At 28.8% G+C, this 19,954-nt stretch overlaps 3 protein-coding genes across 4 annotated transcripts; all 3 read right to left on the bottom strand.

Annotated features, from left to right (window-relative positions):
• Nucleotides 1-671: 671 nt before the first annotated feature.
• On the bottom strand, nucleotides 672-4,580 carry LOC105200307 (NTF2-related export protein). Its single transcript, XM_011167783.3, has 4 exons — nucleotides 4,245-4,580; nucleotides 3,558-3,644; nucleotides 3,343-3,487; nucleotides 672-1,394 (listed from the first exon to the last, which is right to left on the bottom strand). The coding sequence occupies exons 1-4, from the start codon at nucleotides 4,251-4,253 to the stop codon at nucleotides 1,216-1,218; spliced, it is 420 nt and encodes a 139-aa protein (XP_011166085.1). The 5' UTR covers nucleotides 4,254-4,580; the 3' UTR covers nucleotides 672-1,215.
• A 3,415-nt stretch (nucleotides 4,581-7,995) lies between these two features.
• Nucleotides 7,996-15,225, bottom strand: LOC105200305 (SOSS complex subunit B homolog). Of its 2 annotated transcripts, none has more exons than XM_011167780.3 (2): nucleotides 14,674-15,225; nucleotides 7,996-9,385 (listed from the first exon to the last, which is right to left on the bottom strand). In XM_011167780.3, the coding sequence occupies exons 1-2, from the start codon at nucleotides 15,180-15,182 to the stop codon at nucleotides 9,049-9,051; spliced, it is 846 nt and encodes a 281-aa protein (XP_011166082.1). In that variant the 5' UTR covers nucleotides 15,183-15,225; the 3' UTR covers nucleotides 7,996-9,048. The 2 variants fall into 2 exon arrangements, with proteins under 2 accessions (XP_011166082.1, XP_011166083.1); XM_011167781.3 differs by having other exon boundaries at nucleotides 14,730-15,225.
• A 2,922-nt stretch (nucleotides 15,226-18,147) lies between these two features.
• LOC113002766 (52 kDa repressor of the inhibitor of the protein kinase-like) lies at nucleotides 18,148-19,691 on the bottom strand. The gene is made up of 2 exons (XM_026129921.2): nucleotides 18,934-19,691; nucleotides 18,148-18,789 (listed from the first exon to the last, which is right to left on the bottom strand). The coding sequence occupies exons 1-2, from the start codon at nucleotides 19,029-19,031 to the stop codon at nucleotides 18,609-18,611; spliced, it is 279 nt and encodes a 92-aa protein (XP_025985706.1). The 5' UTR covers nucleotides 19,032-19,691; the 3' UTR covers nucleotides 18,148-18,608.
• Between the last annotated feature and the right edge of the window lie 263 nt (nucleotides 19,692-19,954).

The following is a 19,954-nucleotide window of genomic DNA, read 5'->3' as shown; positions in this document are numbered from 1 at the left end:
TTTGTAGAAATGTGCATTGGTAGAAAGTTCCTATATTTATTTTCAAAAAGTAAAAAATGAAAAGTTAAATAACGTGCACAAAACACGCGTCTATAGTGTCTAATCTATTTAAAAAAGATTGACCAACATAAAACGCACCTAAACGCGCATATAGATATTTAAATATATATAAATTAAAAAATAAAATGTCATTAGTTAAATTTTATCGTCTAGAATCATTTCTTAACTCTAGAGATCACATTTTTCTTACATTAATATTACTCTAAGTAAAAATTCAACAAAAATTAAGAATTTTCTCTCACTTTTCTATTTTGTAGGTTGCAAGGTGTTAGAGTAACTAATCTATTTTAATGTAAATAAAATTTTATTAAATGTTAAATCTTATTTTAACCTATCAAAATTTTAATATACTAAACTTAAATTAGCATTTAAGTAAAAATTCACTCACACTAGTATTCTAAGATCAAATTTTTTCTCTTCTGTTTTATATATATATATATATATATATATATATATATGTGTGTGTGTGTGTGTGTGTGTGTGTGTGTGTATATAAAATTGTATCTTACAATATCTTGTCATATATGTACACATAAAAAATATGACAAATTTAGTCACCCACTACATTGGATTAGTACACAGTAAAAACTGCTACATATAAAATATCTAAGTACAGTAGCATAATATAATCAACTTTAACAATGAAATATGATAATACATGTGTATTTTGTTAATGATGTGACAATATCATTATTAGGTATTTAATTGTTCATCTGTTTTTACATTTAACCTTACTAACTTCACAACTTGTACAACAGTATGCACTAATCTGGTGTAATACAAGTGAATTGATTAATACATGTACAGATATACGTATATATCGGTTATTTATGACATAATTCAAAAAACATTTTCCAGTTTGAATGTTTTGAATCATTAAAATTTTATAATATCCTTTTTAAATGTGAATTTGATGTAACGATTTTCACTAGGTACATTGAATTTTCATCAAAATTTTTTCTTTTTTTAGAAAAATACTGATTTTTGAATTTATATTTTAGCAAATGAATGATATATGTATTCGTATATATCACATATTACAAAAGAGAAATGTCTAAAAATATTAAACTGTATGTCACAATACAAAATAATATTTCTTATCTTTATTATTTATTATTTATTAATCTTTTAATACACCTACTAAATGCAATATAACTAACTCGTATTGCTATTTAATAATTCTTGTGCTCGAAAACAGTCGCTTACTATTTTCCATTTATCGCCCATAGCCGTAAGTAGAAAAGTCTGATTAAGCGATTTTGGAGCCTTCTCGTTATATTTCACTTGACCACCAACTTTGACGAGAAGCGTAAATTGGTTGGCTACCTCTGGACCTATTGTTAACATAGTATAAATTTATTTACCATTATTGAGATAGATATTTGCATACTGAAATAAAATGAACTCAATTAACTGCAATTGAAAAAACGCTATTAGCTGAACACTTAGGATATATACTATTTTATTAATAAACAGATTGACCAATTATTTTTCTTTACTACAGATTTTATTCTTATTTGGAATAAGATCATATAATGCTTAAATAGTTATCAATGTAATGTTATATCATTCTTTTAACAGATCTTTTAAGAAGAGATATTGGAGGAAAAAATCTTTTTTTCACTTTACTTTTCAAAATTGCTCACAATGACTCGATAATATTTAAAACAGATATGTTAGTCAGAAAATTTTAAAGAACAGAGGACAATTTTGGAAGATGGTAATTGACAAACAAATTTTTTCTTCCAACATCACTTATATAATTAATTAAATGTTCTGCTAAAAGAATAATATAGCATTTCATTGGTGACTATATTCAAGCATTATATGTAGAAAGAGCAGTGTTAAACATTAAAAAAATTAAAATATATTTTATTTAAATATTTATAACAACTATTTACAATATTCCCTTACCTATTTATGAAACAATGATAATCTGTGGTATATATGTATATAATTTAATTTTCTTTAAAGAATATAATAATCCTAAATTTCACTAAAATATTGCATTTTTATTTCAATATAACAATAGTTATTTACAAAGTACAAGGATTGTTTTATAATAATAGTTATTACTATTATACCCTTAAACACACAAGTGGGTCTGGGAGACCTTCCAGAAAAAACTATACTTTCGTGCCATTTTATTTTAGTTGAGCAATGAAGTTGGTTAATCATAGCAGTCAATAGAGGAGACTTTAAACTTTTTTCCACCTAGCCCAAATTTTCTTTCTCATTCCGTCTTCATACAGTAAACAATCGAAATTCTAGGGAAATTTTCAATATGTGTTTAAAGTTTAAAAAATTTTAATTTTTGAAGATTTGTTATTTTCTATTAGATTTTTTTTCCTTTCCAACTTATGAAAATTATTATTGAATAAGAATATATTTTTTCTTGATTAAACAAAATTTTTCATATAAATAAATTATAATTGTTTGACCTTATATAATCTCATTTTAATATTTAACATTTATAACATTTAGCAAGAATAAAGATTTTCTCAAAACAAAAATGTTCTTTCTTTTTCACATCTTTTTTTCAAATAGTAAATTAATCTCTTAATAGAGAAAATAATGTATTTCACATTATTTTGTACATCTGTGAAAGTGTTAAAATAAGAGAATTTATTTTGATATGACTTACTTAGAAATTCTATCAAAATTTAAGTTATAAAAAGATATAATACAACAGATCCGATTTATAGATCTACTTAGATAGCTGATAATCTTTTACTTATTATATTTTTATAGCAAAAGATATAAATGTAGGCATTGACTTACAAAGTTTTGGATTTATAACATGCTATTGGCTAAAAATTAATTAGTAAATTATAACAAAGCTGATTAAATGCTCATTGATCCATAATCCAAATTAAATATAATATTAAATATTATATTAAATTATATTTTAAAGAACATATTTTATATTATTTTTTAATCACGTATGGAAGTTAATTTATATTTAAACTAAATATTAATTTATTAAATTTTATAGTAACAAATATATAAAAGAATTATAATTTAAAAAAACAACTTGTTCAGTCATTTTCTAAATAGAAGACTATAATTATTTTGGTAATAAAAGAATTATTTTAATATCAAAAATATTAAATATAAATACTATTTGATTTATAATCAATGCAATTGTTGTCTTGGGATTTCATTTGTAAATAAATAGATATCTGTAGATCTAATAGTTTTAACTTGTTTTTGTTCTCTCTCTCTCTACTCTTGATAGTAAAAAATATGCTGAGATTTTAGAATAATGCAATTATCATTTACCTGCAATCGGCTGAGCATCAAGAGTATGAATACTATGTTCTGAAGATGGTAAATCTGTCCAAAATTTTTGTATATTATCTTTGCCAGTTACACCATTTCCGTTCCATATCAGAGTAGCAGAGTCCATATACAGTCTTGAAATCAGCTAAAATTATATATACAGTTAATATATGTAATCAAGAAAGAATATCTTTGACAATATTATTGTTACTTACATGTCTCCGCTTGTCTAAAGATTCGTAATACAGTTTTGTGAATTCTTCTGCAGTGCGACAAGCTTGGTCAATTTTAGATTTCAAGTCCTATAAAAATGAATATAGATGTAAGAACCAAAAGCAAATATCACAAGATAAATATATATTAAAATAATATAAATTTCATAGTATAATTGTTTTTAGAATTTATAAATTTATATAAGAGTAATTACCAAGAGAACATAGCAATTTTTAATTATGTCTTCTTAGCTATTATATTTTAATCTTCTTAACACACAATAGTGATTTGTATCCTATGCATTTGTTCTTTGAAAAATTAAGAGCATTGTAATTGGTTGTAATGTTTATATACTATTATATACATTTTTTAAAATGGAAAATTATACTTTCCAAAGATGTTAAGTACATATTAGAATCATTAAAAAATATTTTTTATAAATGTAAAATTAATTCAAAAGTGTCATAACCCAATTGTGTGTAAAGAAGACTGAAAAATTTATGAATTAATAATCAGAAAAACGACAATATCGACGTATAGCAGGGCACAGAAATTTAGGTATGTAATTAACAAATATAAGGGCATTACATTGTATATTGATAGAGGCACAATTTTATTCAATGCAAAGAAATTGTTTTTAAAGATTTATCATGTATGAACATATTTTATTATATATGTAAAAAGTGTACCTGATCCATCTTGCTTATGTGCTCCAAATTGTGCAAATTTTTGTTTTTAATAATATCGAGCGTATAAAATATAGAATTCTTATGATAAAGTTCTTAGTATAAGGGTATCTCGTTTCTTGTTTAGGTTTCGCCAGAGATGATACGATCAATTCAGCAAGTGCCACCTCCAACCTCTAACCTTCCACAAGGTGAGTTTAAAAATATAAAAGAATGATAATTTTGGAAATTAAATGTGGCTTAAGGTTTATCTGTAGTATCTGTAATTTGTAGAACGTGAACGGCAGTGAACGGAGTGAACACTGAACAGACGCCAAATATGAAATATTCCATTGGCGGAACCATGAGCGAAATGATAAGTCAGATCGGTGAAATGTTGGAAAATTCCGGTGGTGCCCTCCCTTTGAATCACGGAACATCATTAAACGCCCGTAAGGCGGGAAAATTTAAATACGAATATTACAGGATTTACAGAATGTCAAGAGTCTACATAGGCTGCATTCTGAAATTCAATGTTAATGTTTCCTCAACGTTATTTTCCTTCAATGATTATTTACTAAATTTTCCTAATTTATAATTGCTCAGCAAACGAAAATGAATTAAAACGGATAGAAATAAATTCATTTGAATATTTTTAAATTTGCGTTTCAGATTTTTTGAATCAAAAAATAATATGATTTCAATATGATAAATAGCTCATTTTATTTTTCAATCCATTCAAATTCAAAATAATGAATAACGCATTTCGTATTTCAATTAATCCATTTAAATCTAAAAACATTCGGAAACTAAAGCGCAAACTGGGATAAATTAAAAAGAGTGCAATTTTCAATTTATTTGAATTTATTTTTATTTGCTGAGTGTATATGACTCGAACTGGTTCCCCTAACTTTTAGAGAAACTAGTTGCTCTCGATGGCATCTGCAATCATTCCATCATTCATCAAGAACTTTATAATTCTTATTAATCAGTAATTTTATCGGTCCCAATTGCACGTATAAACTTTTGAAAGTGAATAATTGATTCGCCATGATTAGTTGATTATTTAATCATTAGGCTGAACTCAATGAACTTGATATATTCGGGTACAAATATTCGCGCGACAGATCATATAAAACATACATATATAAGAGGGTAATTTTTAATCACATACATTAAATAAATGTATAATATGCGATACTTTAAAATTAATAAAAGTTTTTTCCTAAATATCTAATTGTAGCAGCATTTCTTATACTTAATTTTTGTCTTTACAGTAGTTGCTTTAGAGCAATGTATAACATTACAATTTTACAAATTGACTAGAATTATTTATATTTCATATAATAACTTTTAGATCTAGGATCTTGCAGATCGTTGAACAATCACTAAATAATTATTTTAAAACAGTATTAACCCTAAAGTGCTACTCATATATTTTTCTTACATTTGTTACATTCTTGCTCTTCAGGACAAATGCTGTGGAGACCAATCAAGAATTAGACGCAAGCTAGTTTCCAGCGAGCTCCGACATGCCACAACGCATTTGCATCGAGATCAAAATATTTTAATTTTCCACTCTATCATATGTTGTTCGGTATAATCGAGAACTGTCGGAAAATTTTGGGATTTAGTGAAAACTATTGAATGTTTACGGAGAAACAAGTTTACGTAAAATTCAAATCGTCTTTTGCCTGTGTTTGCCAAAGCTCACTGCATGGAGTCCTAGCTTAACACTGGTATCATTATCATTACTTTTTGTAACAATTACTTTTTTTTGTCTGTAACAGTAAAGAACTTATCATTACTTTATAAATCATGTTATAATTGATCAAAATTACTATAAAGTTTCGTGTTGAACTGAGTAGCGACATAGATAATTGGATGTCATTCTATAAAAAGTCAATAAAATTGTGTAAAAAAAGTAACGAATTGTTTACTGTTTAAATAATGATAAAGTTATTTATAACCAACGTTACTTATAATGATACTTTTATAAAATAATGTTCCCAACCCTCTTACACTGCTTACTCTGGATAAGTAAAAATTCAGCCAAATTAAGAATTTTTTTTTATTTTATAGATTACAAGGTGTTATAATAAAAGAGAAGAGAGTATTATGGCTACTGCGGATATTATGGCTATTTCTGTTATCTCCATTATTAGGTAACGAATTCTAACAATTGCTTATAGAATTATTCATTTAGTAGCCGCTTTTTAGTGGTGCTAATATGCCAAGATACTATAGTTGACAATTGTTATAAGGCAATTTTACTTTTAAACTCTTCTAAACTTTTTCAAAGTACATATTAGCACTTAATTACACATACTTTTTCATCGTTTTTAAACTTGAGCGTATTATCACACAAATGGATGTACACTCGAGTGTTTTTTTATTTAACTTTTTATTCGGCTGTACACGCTTCGAGTTATGTAAAATTGAACACCAACATAAGATTTTGTTAATATGGTTTTTCAAGCGTGATTTTCATATTGAAATATTTCTTCGATAAATCGATAAATTGTTACTCTAAGACTGTGTTCAGAAACATTAAAGATATCATTTTATGTTTGTTGTTTAATGTTAAACTGGGATAAAATGATATTTCTAATGATATCTGTAAAGTCTCTGAACATAGTAAAATTTTGCAAAATCAGGAAAATTCTAAACAATGGAAAATTAAAAATATATAATTTTGTAACAAAATCGATTTTTAAAAATTATTTTTGGGATACCCATATTACCACTACTTTTTTTCTTCCAGCGATTTTATGAAATGCATCATATTATATAAATCACGTCCCAAATAATAAATATTTGATTATTTTGTATATAGAATCTATTAAACAACATCTGTTAAACGATTATATTCGTCACCTATTAAACACACATGACGAATATAATCGTTCAAGTATGGTTTCAATATAAAATATTGATTATAAACAAAGTTATTCAATAAAATGGATATGCATGCCATATTACCCTCTTCTCTGACACTATTTTAAGCAAAATCTCATTATTTTAAGTTATTAAAATTTTAGTAAAAACTGTACTAAACTTGAATTAACATTTCACAGTAACACTCCCGGGTTAATACAAAATAATTTCGTACTATAATGAAAAATTTTTCATCCTAATATACTGTATATTTTATTTTTTTAAGCAGAAAACTTAAATGTTTATTTTTATTGTATGTAATTAAGTGTCACCCTGCATATCCAGTAAGGATGCCACCAACGCAAAGAAAGTTGTTCGTCTAATATACTTTTGAGATTCCCTTAGAAGCAAGACATTTTTAATTATAGGAATAATTTACTATTTCGTGCAACCGATGAGCAGGTGTTTGTGTTAACAAGCATGCTTTTCGCAGTCTTTCATGAATTTTACATAAAATTAGTTTAATTTAGTAAAAATCTTAAAAGAAATAAATCAAATTAATCATATAACAAATATAAAACTTGACCATTTTATATTTTATTTAATATTTGTTTTAAACATTTTGAAAGCAAGTAACAATATTTAGATAATTTTTCTAAATTTAAATTAATCTTAATAAAGACCACTAATGTTAACCCTTAAACATTACACTTTTGCGTTAATCGTAAACACTGCGCATGGGTCTAAAAGAGATTTATGCAACTTGGAGAAGTAATAACTTTCGTTCCAATCAATATTTTTCAGCAAATGTTTTTAAATGAAAGTTCAGTTTCAGAAATATGACAGTATGAATGATATTGCCAAAAAATGATTTATTGTTAAAGGAAAAACCATTAAATAAAAATAAAAATTTGTAAGAAATTTATTTTTAATCAAATCATCACAACATATCTTAGCAACAAAAAAAACTATTAAGAACTTTATATTTTGACGTTTTAAAGCTAAAGAGTAGTACTATTTTAAAAAGTTATAGCACTGTTATTCTTTTCAAAATTATAATTATATAAGAATGAAAATATACAAAAAAAACTTTATTTCCGCATCGTTTGAAACTAGTTGAACTCTAAAGCTGATCAATGCGTTCGATAGTAGATTTCATATTTTCTCTTCGTTCTTCCCTAACCTGAATCTTCTATCTCATTTCCCCTTCATCACATAGGAAGTGATGATAAGGAGGGTGTTAAAAAAGTGTTAAAGTTTTTAATTAATTGTACATGTGGTTAATGTCATTTTCTATATTTAAGCTATTCTTACAATGTTCCTACCGCTTCTCGGACAAATGATTGCCTTTTTTGTTATTTGAAGACCTAAACAATGATTTTTGAAGATTTATTTAGGAGTGCCTTGGGGATCAAAAGTGACAATTTTTTAACACCCTACTTTCATATAGAGTCTCCCAGTGTAGTTTAAGAGTTAATATAAAAACTAATTTATATCTATTTTTATTTATATACAATATCATAAACATATTTTGCGCGATGCATCATATAATTTTGACTGTTTTGCGAGAAGTTTTAATTATTTTTGGCCTTAAATGCTATCGAAAATGTCAAGACTTTTGCATTTATTAAGATTGTCATTTCTTTTGATAAAGAAAAAAACTTTTTTCAAATATTTTTGAAACAGTTGAGACTTTAAATAACGTTTGAAATATCGCAATGATGGAATCGCTCGGAATGAGAAGATAGAATCGAGTGCACATCAAACGAATAAAATTTCGCATACTCATTTTCAGAGTATACCTCATGAGGGACAGTCAGCCGCTGCTTCTGTAAGTAGTTTCCTAGCTTAACAAAACGCACGTCGGAAACTAAAACTTAAAAAATGGTTAAAAAAGAAAAAAAACAATATATTACACAGTCGCACAGATCTGTCGCGTACATCAGTTCACTCATTTATTCGCTTTACACGCATATGATGAGTCGTTTCTTTCTCGTGTGTTATCTCCGGTCGCTACGACTACCGTTCCTATAGCCGCCGCGTCCGCGTGAGTTGCTTTTCGCCGTCGGCGTCGATTTCGCCGTCGAATCTGATGAGGAGTATCGCACCGAGCCACCGGAGAGACCTGCTGATCCACTACCGCTGCTGTTACCGCTGCTGCTGGTACCGCCGCCACTTCCACTGCCACTTGTGGTATTGCCGTTGCCGCCACCACCGTTTCCGCTCTTCGCGGTTGTCGAACTCGCCGTAGATCCGCTACCAGGAGTTGTTGTGTTACTTTGACTTGGCTACAACAGATAGTCCGTATTTTTTTCATAAAGATGTGCAGATATTTATTATAATTTTATATACATTTTCACACTCATGAAACTGCGCGCCGAGTAAATGTTCGATCTTAAACCACAGTTCTAAGTTAAACAAGAGATAGTATTATATAATATCACGTTGTTAAATTGAAAATGTTTTTAATAACAAATGATGCTAACAAACATCTGGCAATGTGGCAATGATGCCAGTGAGAGTCCCATTTTCCTAAAAAAGAAACTATGTTTTGAAACCAAAAATTTATTATTTCCGCGATTTTGTAAACGAGAAAAAATTACACAATAAATATCAACACTAAGATCTAAGTACGACCAATTTCGATTGTTCATTTTGAATTTTTTAGTTTTGACTTCAAATTAGAATAAAGCATTATCAAATTATCTCAGACTAAATTTCACAAAAATCGAGCAAGCAGTTAACAAAATATAAAGGGGTGATTCCAAATAAAGTTACCCATTTATAAAGAATTAATTAATCTATTTAATTCGCTATCAATAATGCAATAGCATAAAGAGCGGAAAAGGGGAAAATTGTTCCGGATGCTGATCCAGTCGCCACTTTGGTCTTCCCTTACTATCGTATCTAATGTCCATTTCTACCAATGTATACTAGGGCAAATCAATATATAATAGAGGAAAAACTAAATAGAGGCAATAATAATCAAAGTAACTTCCTCACATTTATTTCACTTTTCGACATATTCATCCTATACATTCAAACACTTATCCCATCTCATTACAAATCTTTGAAAACCGACGGCAAAGAAATTTTTTGGTTGCTGTCGCAGCCAACGTGTAACCTTTTAAATTACGACACCATCAGTTTCAAAATGACGACCACTCAAATACTTTTTTAGGGGCCCAAACAGGAAATCACTGAATGTACAAGGTGAATATGTCAAAAAGTGAAATAAATGTCAGGAAGTTACTTTGATTATTATTGCCTCTATTTTGTGACTTATATATTCACTTACCCTAGTAAATTAACTTTAATTTTAATTTACTTTTTATCTTTTTTTTTAGGTTTAAGAACAAAAAGTTAATTTATTTTAGTAGAAATGGATATAAATGGCTTTTAATATTACGAAATTTTATAATATATTACACTAACAGGATGGACTTGATCCCAATACTTTTCTTTTTGTCTAATAAAAAAAATAGCTTTTAATATAAACGTAAAATACAAATGTTGAATAATTTCCAATATTTTTGCCTGATGAGTGTCTTGCCAATTAAAGAATCTCTTTTTAAATTAAACTGTTCAAAACCATTTAAACTGTAGCTAATTCATATATCTGTGTCAATTGTAAAAAAACGCACATTACAGAAATATACTGAAGCGGAATGAGGGATCACCACATCTCTAATAAGAGATTAAAGATTGAGACGATGATAGTAATTTTTGCCTATTAAAAATAAAATTAATTTGAATTAAATACACAACGACAAAAATGCATGCAAAGTTGCGTTTTCAATTCAATATCCAGAGGAATATTGATTTCCATCTTGTGCAAATCATAAATTATACAAAAGTACTTCAAAATATTTCAAGTAATTTGATAATAACAGCATTATAGAAATTTAATGACAGTATCAAATTGATCAATGATTCATGTATCATAAAATAAATTGGATATTATTAAATCGTGTAAATAAATGTGTGAAGCTAGCTAGTGTATCATTTTATGGAAACTCATTAATTAATGCGAGTTCTGATTACATTTTCAATAGTTTTACACAGTACCTGATAGGTGAAACAAATAGTTCTGGCCATTAAAGTAAAAACTGACTCAGGACAAAATAAAATTTTACGCCAGATTCACGCAGCATTTCACTTGCCTCACGATTGTCATAATTCTTGCCAAATCTTAAAAAATCTAGTTTTATATAAATTCTTGAAAGAGTTCTGGCTATAAACTTCATTTTAGATTTTTAAATAACTTTTATTATCAAAAATTCGTTTTTATGAAAACAAAAGTGAAATGTAGATAAATTCTTGAGAATTCTATGCATTATAAGATATTTCTTGAGTAATCCTGAATGTACTTAATTATATTTCAAAGAGTTTTGGCTGTTAACATTATTAGCTCCTCATATAGGGATACCCTATACGATTTTTTACATTGCTTTAACTTTTTTATAATATAATTTGGAAATTAGAATTAAGGTTAAAAAAAATTGAACAATTCCAGATACGATAAGCCTACAGGCATATTTCTTTCATTGTTCTCAATGTAAGAATGCACAAAAATTTAAAAAAGTATTTTTGTGTGAATAACTTGTGAATTTTCGATGTTCTCGATACCCTTTTATTTTTTTTTAAATATATAATATACGTTTAGTGGATTCCAAATAAAAGTACATGAAATTGTAGAATTAAAAAAAGGAGTCCTCATGAACATATAAACATCAAAATAGGATTATTTGGATTACCAGAATGAAAAGAAAACTGTAAATCTTTAATAAATTTTACATTTATATTAGGCTCATCCATGAAGACTTGTAGAAAATGTTTTAAATTTAATAAAAGCTTTTAGTTCACTCTTAAATACACATAAAAGATTTTTTGCTGTTGAATTGCCAAGAAAAGCTGAACTAAAACATCTCAGACTTCGTTTGATGTTTCATTCCAGTAGCCAACTGCAATATCTATTTGTTGAGATTGTAAGCACTTGTTGTTACACTTTTATCAAAATAAATGACAAAGTATTCATTTTTAAAATCTTTCAACAAAAAGCCAAATCATAAACAATCGTGTATGCAATTTTGGATCGACTCAATTGTAAATATATGGCTATGGACACAGTATATTCCTTCTTATATTGTGCTATGGAACTGTCTATCTAGAAACATGTATGGAAACATTTTTATGAACAACAACGCAATCGGATCAATTCAATAAATTATGGTAAGCAGTTTTAAATTTTATCATTGGATGAGTTCAAGTCGGCAAAGTGACTAGGCTAATACATTTTTTGATTCCATGACTTTTTCAATGATTTCTATACTGCTCACAACTTTGTAACAGCACATATAATTGCTCTTGCTTTTGTTCATATACTTTTTATAATTTTTTAAATCGATAAGTTTCCTAATCAATAAATCTTAATCAATTTACTCTCTAAAATTTTATTATATTTTCTTTTATTAGTGAATAATAGTAAAATAAAAACGAAAAATGCGCTAATTTTCATACCGATTACCCATTCAAAGTAAATTTGGGCAGTAAAACAAAATTATTTATGTCAGGATAACTTCTATATTCAGTCAAAATTTAATAATTTGTTAACAGTTAGAGCACGTATTATGCATTTGTTCGATTCCGATCAAAATTATTCCATTTTTTCCTAATTTCTATTGTGTTTTCTAGGGAAAGCGGAATAATTCCAATTGGAATCCATTCCAAAGAATTCCATAATACGTGCCCAGAACTCTTCAAAATATAAGTAAATAACTTCAGAGTTAAAAGAAGAAAAAAAAAACAAAATATCTTATAAAGCATAAAACTCTTGAAAATCAATCTGCAACTTACTTTTGTTCCATAACAATATTTTGACAATAAAATTTATTTAAAAATAAAAAAACATATTTATCACTAGAATTCTTTCTAAAACTTATTAATTATAAATCTTTTAAAATCTGATAGAAACTATGATAAAAACTTTTGCAGGACAAAGTGAGACATTGCATGAACCTAATATTGTTGTTCATCTAAGGCATTTTTCTACTTTAATGACCAGAACATTTATTTCATTTATCAAAAACTATAGGACTATTGAAAATGAAGAAAATACTCTAAAAAATTAATGAATTTACATGAAATACTTTGCTTCCACTCAGGAATCCTCATAAACTGTCTAATAAGTTAGCGGAACAAAATAAACTGAATCGATTAATTAATCTTTTTAATTAATCTTGTTGTTTATTTGTTGCTATTATTTTTTAATTAAATGTTATTTTTTTATATGTTCTGCTAAAGAAATATTAAGTTAGCGGAACTATATGTATATATAATATTAAAATTGAACATAAAAATAATATCAGAATTTGTTGCTGACAAAATATACTATCTTAATTTCGTTACTCAAAATAACTATATGCAACAGTGGAGAACTTTTAATTGTGTAGCTATGTAGTTAAAGAGTAAACTATCAGACAATAATTTGTTCTTCACATGATTATGTAACAAAATCATTTTTATGCTATCAAAATATACTATAATCCAAATTAATTTAAATATTACATTGAATGCTAACAGCATCACGTTGAAAATAATTAATTTATTCGAGAAATACGAGCTCTAAAATCTATTACATCGTCATAAAACTGTGTTGCATGAAATCAGTATTAAAATGTTCTACGAAATATTATTGAAATAAACAAAGATCTGAATTTGTTGCTAACTATGTCAAAAAAATCAGTTTTAGTTGAGTCTACTCATTTTGTTCCTCTAAGATGTTTAAATAAATATACCTTCTTAAAACACAACAGTAAACTGAAGCTACAAATAATATCTCAAATTAATTTGATTGTAAAATTTAATAATACTATAAACATTTTAACAAATTGTTAAAAACATATTGTGAAAAATATTAAATTGATCTGACATCTGTTACAAAATAAAAAAATTTTAGATTCATACTCTAATCAGAGTCTGATAAGAGTATATCAATTCGATTACCAAAGCTTATAGTGATGTTAAAATAAAATTATTTATTAAGTATAAACTATAATTTTATAATGTCTACATCCAGCAGAAAAATAAGCTTTGCAATTGTAAAAATCTTTTACGATTGATTTATATATTCAGATTTAGCAGGCAAAAAATCAATCGTATTAATAAATGTTATAACAATTGCTTTTTCTGTTGAACACATCTAACACTGACTATTCATCCATCCATTTGTAAGATTTCTGAAAAAACGTCTTAAAGTTTTCAAATCTAGTTTTCACTAATGGACAAGCACCAAAATAAAATATGGTTAAATTGATCAAAGAGAATGAAAAGAACCAAAAAATAGAGTAAAAAAATGTTTTAACTAGGTTTTCCAATTACTTTTTGCTGTACTACTTACATTTGTTGCAAAAAGTTTATTTATTAATTACTTCGAGTATTAAAAATATTCACAATGCTTTTAACCAACTCAAAATAAGTAATTAAACACTAGCCAATTTTATAGTATTAAATTCTTGTAAGAGAAGAATTTCTTGATTAAAAATAAAATAAATTATAAAAATGATATATATAGTACTGCGCTGATTCCTGCCGACGGAAACATCGCGGGTGGCGTCTTAATGATTTATGTACCAGTGGCCGTCCTGATTGACCCGAGATATTATTGGCGTTGCCATTATTAGTGATACTGTTGTTCACATTGCCAGGTGGACCCGAACCGCTTTGATTGACCAGCTGTTGCACTAGTAGAGGATTCGGATCGCTCATGTTCACCTGCTCGTTGATCACCATACAGAATTCGCCTATCTTCTGAATATCCCCGTTCTTGCCCGAGTACAAAGTCAAGCATTGTCGCCAGACGGATGCGTAGCCTTTGGTGAGTCGCACAATATCGCCTGGCATCAGGAGCTGGCCGGGTTCGTCCCAGATGGAGACGTTCATACAGGCAGTGCTGTCAGCCACTTTGAACGTTCGAACTTCGCGGTTCTCTTTGGTGATGGTAGGATGGCTAACCTCCAAAACGATAAACACTACGTTGATGTTTTTCTGGCCCGCACGGATATCCTTTATCTGCACGTAATCCATCGTGAACCTCCACGGATCACGCACGGATGTACACACATGTACACGCGAGCAAGATGTTACGACAATGACGCGAGACTCGCGTCGCCAGGTGACGTGCGTTCCTCGAATGACACGATTAACGACAACGACAGTGGACGATACGATACGAATCTAACACTGTACGATACTGAATGACCGTATACGTCAAGTCGTGGTTCACCGCCCTCTTCACTGCAAACCTCCTCTTCCCGCGCTGTTCTCGCGAAACCTTTGCCCTCTTTTTTCGCGAATAAGCCGTTCAAAAAATCTCTTTCTTTCTGGCTCTTTTTTTGTTGCGTTGTTAGTTGCAATGCTTGTGCTACTCGCACTCGAAATTTACGGTTCGAAGCCACGCGGCTCGACGTCTTCGACGGAAGCATCGAGAGAAATGACAGAGAGAGCACATCGACAATAACTGACGCGAGCGGTTCGCGTCGGCCATGCTGTTTTTAAATCAGTGTTGCCGCAATGAAAATATTAGGCTTGTTTTCTATTTCTGCACTAGACTACACTGAAACGTTCCTTCTTGCTTTCACTAACTTTCAAATATATATCTATTTCATTTTAAGTGCACACTAATTCAGGAAGTTCAGGAACAGAAAACAAACGGATTGAGTATATTCCGAATGGTGTTAAGCCTGCCGCAGACGATACGTTTTTCCTTACTGGATTTTCTTACTTGCTACCGTACGGACAATGGTACTGGCAGTCACTGGCAGTGCTACTTGGTGCTACTGGCCGTGGCTTCACACGGTGCGAGTTTAGGCTGTTCTACAATGAGTTGCAAATGCTCCGTCGCCAGTTGCAAAGAATGGCAACTAGCATTATTTCCGGTGGCAACGGACTGTCGCGGTTGCCAAACGAGAGTTGACCAACTTTTAACTTTGGCGACAGCAACTAGCGATCACACCACCTTAACCTTATAAAGTGAATTGAAAGAGCGTAGGCACAAATTACGATAAATGTGATTTGTGGTAAGACAATTTTCGGTAGTGATATCTTGAATGTCTGGTGTTCACATGCCTCGCTTAACCAAACATTCAATTTGCACCTTTCGACAATCTCCACATTCAAATGTAGATTAGGCGTTGAAATTATTTATAACTTGCGACTGGCAACTAGCCACTCGCGATTTGCAACTTTTGCAACTTATTGTAGACTAGCCTTTTTTGTACGGGTTGAGCAACTGGAATTTGTTTCATAGAAGCGGTACGCTTAAATATGGATGAGATAGATGAGACGGATAAAATTATTGCAACAGTTGTTGCATCGTCGTAAAATTGCTATTGCATTATTTTTAATTATTGAAAAATTGCAACAACGAAATAAATATCGCCGACGTTTATGCCCATACAGCACAGAAAGTTCCAGCAACGTTGCAATGTTGCAGATTGCAATGCAATATTACGGAGACATTGCAGAAACATAAATTAACAATATGCCTGCAACATCGCTTGGCATATGCCAGTAATATTCCGGAAACATTGCAATATCATAATTTTTTAATAAAGTAGTGGCAATAAAGAGCCAAAGCAGAATATTCGCGTATAATATATTAATTTAATTTATCTATAATTATTCATCTGCATTTAGCTAACTAAAGTCGGGCGACGTTACTAAATTTTCCGCTGAATCTCTACATTCCTTAACAGTACAACCACAGTATATCCAGTAGCGCAACTCCCTGTCGGCACCTTTGATCTTAGCGTGTACGAAATTGAACTGCACATGCGCGAGCTAAGTAGGTAACCAATCATAGATCTGCTCTTTGGTGCTGCACTAAAATGTTGTATCTCGCTTTCACTAAACTTGAAATGTATATGTATTTCATTTCAAGTACAACGGCTGTTCCCTTGTCATCCTTTTATCATTTCCCTCTCTTTTTCAAACGTATTATTTGCAAGTTGGTTGTTATATTTAAGATATAAATTAAATAAAAACGATATAAATAAGTAGTTAATCACGTAATATACTATTCAAACAATAAAAAATATGTAAATAAAGAAAATATATATAACAAAGGAAAAATATATATACAATTCAACAAATATTGATAAAAAAGAAAGTGTGTGTGTGTGTGTATATATATATATATATATATAGTTTCTGTAAAAAAATGCGTAAAATTTAAAAAAAACGTTGAGTGTAAATAAAGAGAAAACACTACCTTTAAAACTCAACTTGTGTAAAAACAAATATTACAAGCACTAGAACAACTTATAATTCTTTATTTTATCATTATAAACTAAGCCTAAATGTTTAATCACCAGGAATATTCATTATAATAAAGATAAAGCAATAACTTATGATTTAAATTCAGTTTTGCGAAAGCGAAATACCTCTAAGACTCAATTTGTGTAATTAAAAATATTACAAATATTAGAACAACTTATATTTATTCATTTTATCATTAAAAACTAGGTCTAAATATTTAATTACTGGAAATATTTATTATAATAAAGATGAAGCAATAACAGTAATGATTTTGATTCAGTTTTATGAAAGCGAAACATCTTGGTGATTCTAAACTTTTAATCTAAATCATAACTGTTTTTGCTTTATCTTTATTTTCATAAATATTTCTGGTGATTAAACATTTAGACTTAGTTTATAATGATAACATAAAGAAATTTAAGTTGTTATATTGCTTGTAATATTTTTAAGTACACAAGTTGAGTCTTAGAGGTAATTCGCTTTCGCAAAACTGAATCTAAATCATAACTGTTATTGCTTTATCTTTATTACAATGAATTTTTCTGATGATTAAACATTTAGATCTAGTTTATAATGATAAAATAAAGAAATTTAAGTTGTTCTAATACTTGTAATATTTTTAATTACATAAGTTGAGTCTTAGAACTTTAAATCAGAGAGCACATTCTTACAGTGAAAGGTGAAATTTACATGGGACAAATTAGAAAGGTAAAAATAAGTTTGTTTATACACATTTGGCTTAAATAACTTTACTTTGTAATCATATACATAATTTATAGATTTTTAACTGATTATAAAAATTTGATACGAAGTGTATTTAAGAGTGATACGTAAAATCTTTCTATAAATGTTTAGATCATACGGGGAATAATAGAAACAATTAAAATAAGACTAATAATATTTATAAAACAAACATTATATTAAAATTCTTATTAACCTAATATTAACATTATGTAATTATAAATGAATTAACTTCTAATAAAAATTTATATTTTGAAAGTTATACACAATTTCAAACTTTTTATATATAATAGTAGTATTTATACAATTCTTCTTCTTCTTGTAGTTTTCTATTTATTAATGCAGCTATTATAATTCTTGGCACAAGAAACAGGAATACCTATTTATGTAAAAAAAAGAAAAAAAAAGATAAAAAAAATTAATATTTTATCTTACATTCTAATGCACCTTATCTTACACACACAGTTGCACCAGTAATAAAAAAGAAATAGGATGAAGATTGGCTCTACTTTTGCCTATTTTGTACCACTTTTCTTCAAAATGCAAGTGGCACAGTCGATAGTTGCGATGAGCGTATTCGGGACCTATTACCTCTAAATCATACCTTCCACATGCACGTATCCATTGCAACCATCTATGAATTTTACAGAAAATTATTAATATAAAAAATTTAAAAAAAAATATATACATATAGATACATAGATGATAGATATAATATAAAATAAATATAATACTGAATTGCATATGTTTAAAAAAAAATTATAGAACAAAACAGTACCTATCATATTCCTTTGGAAATAAAAAGAAGTGTCTTTTCTCCGTAGTATTGTTACACTCCTTTACGACACACCATAAACTTGATTTAGAAGCTGACATCCTCTTTCCTTATATTTTATTATCTGTATCTTCCAAGAAGCTGCACCTGCAACAAAGCTAAGATCAAAGGTGCTTCTAGAAGAGAATAGAAAATCTGTATAAATCTTATAATTAAAATTTATACAGATCAACTATTCTCTGAACAAAGATTCTCCTCGACAGTTAATATTAATTTCCACTCAGTCACTGAACACCACTGAGCACTGAACACTTCTCACTATCTATTTTTTTTGACACAGCTTTTCACTTCGATTCTATACAGCTGATGTACAGCTAAACGTCTGCTCCCGCCAATTCTAACCGAATTCTACATGGCATTTAAATGTGTGACAGAAAGAGCTATAGAAAAACAGTAAGAGAAAATGCGACAGAAAATCTGTTATGTGATTGGTTACCTACTTAGCTCGCGCATGTGCAGTTCAATTTCGTACACGCTGAAATCGGGAGAGTTGCACTACTGTATATACTGTGGTACAACCGTTCATATATCGACTGTAAGCCGACTCATCCAAGTCAGGCTTTCAAAAGTATTGTTCGTTTTGTCTCTCGGGAGCTGCTCGGAGTTGCTCTGAACGAACCCATACAGCATAGAAAATTCCAGCAACGTTATAATGTTGCAGATTGCAATGCAATATTACGGAGACATAGCAGAAACATAAATTAACAATATGCTTGCAACATCACATGGCATATGCCAGTAATATTCCGGAAACATTGCAATATCATAATTTTTTAATAAAGTAGTGCTAATAAAGAGCCAAAGCAGAATATTCGCGTATAATAATATATTAATTTAACTTATCCATAATTACTCATCCACATTTAGCAAACTAAGGTCGGGCGACGTTACTAAATTTTCCATTGAATCTCTACATTCTCTAACAGTACAACCGTCCATATATTAACTGTAAGTCGACTCATCC

This window comes from Solenopsis invicta, chromosome 9 (assembly GCF_016802725.1).
Source record: "Solenopsis invicta isolate M01_SB chromosome 9, UNIL_Sinv_3.0, whole genome shotgun sequence".
NCBI classification, from domain to species: domain Eukaryota; kingdom Metazoa; phylum Arthropoda; class Insecta; order Hymenoptera; family Formicidae; genus Solenopsis; species Solenopsis invicta.
Note: the sequence above shows the minus strand (reverse complement) of the source record. Positions and strands in the feature narration are given on the sequence as shown.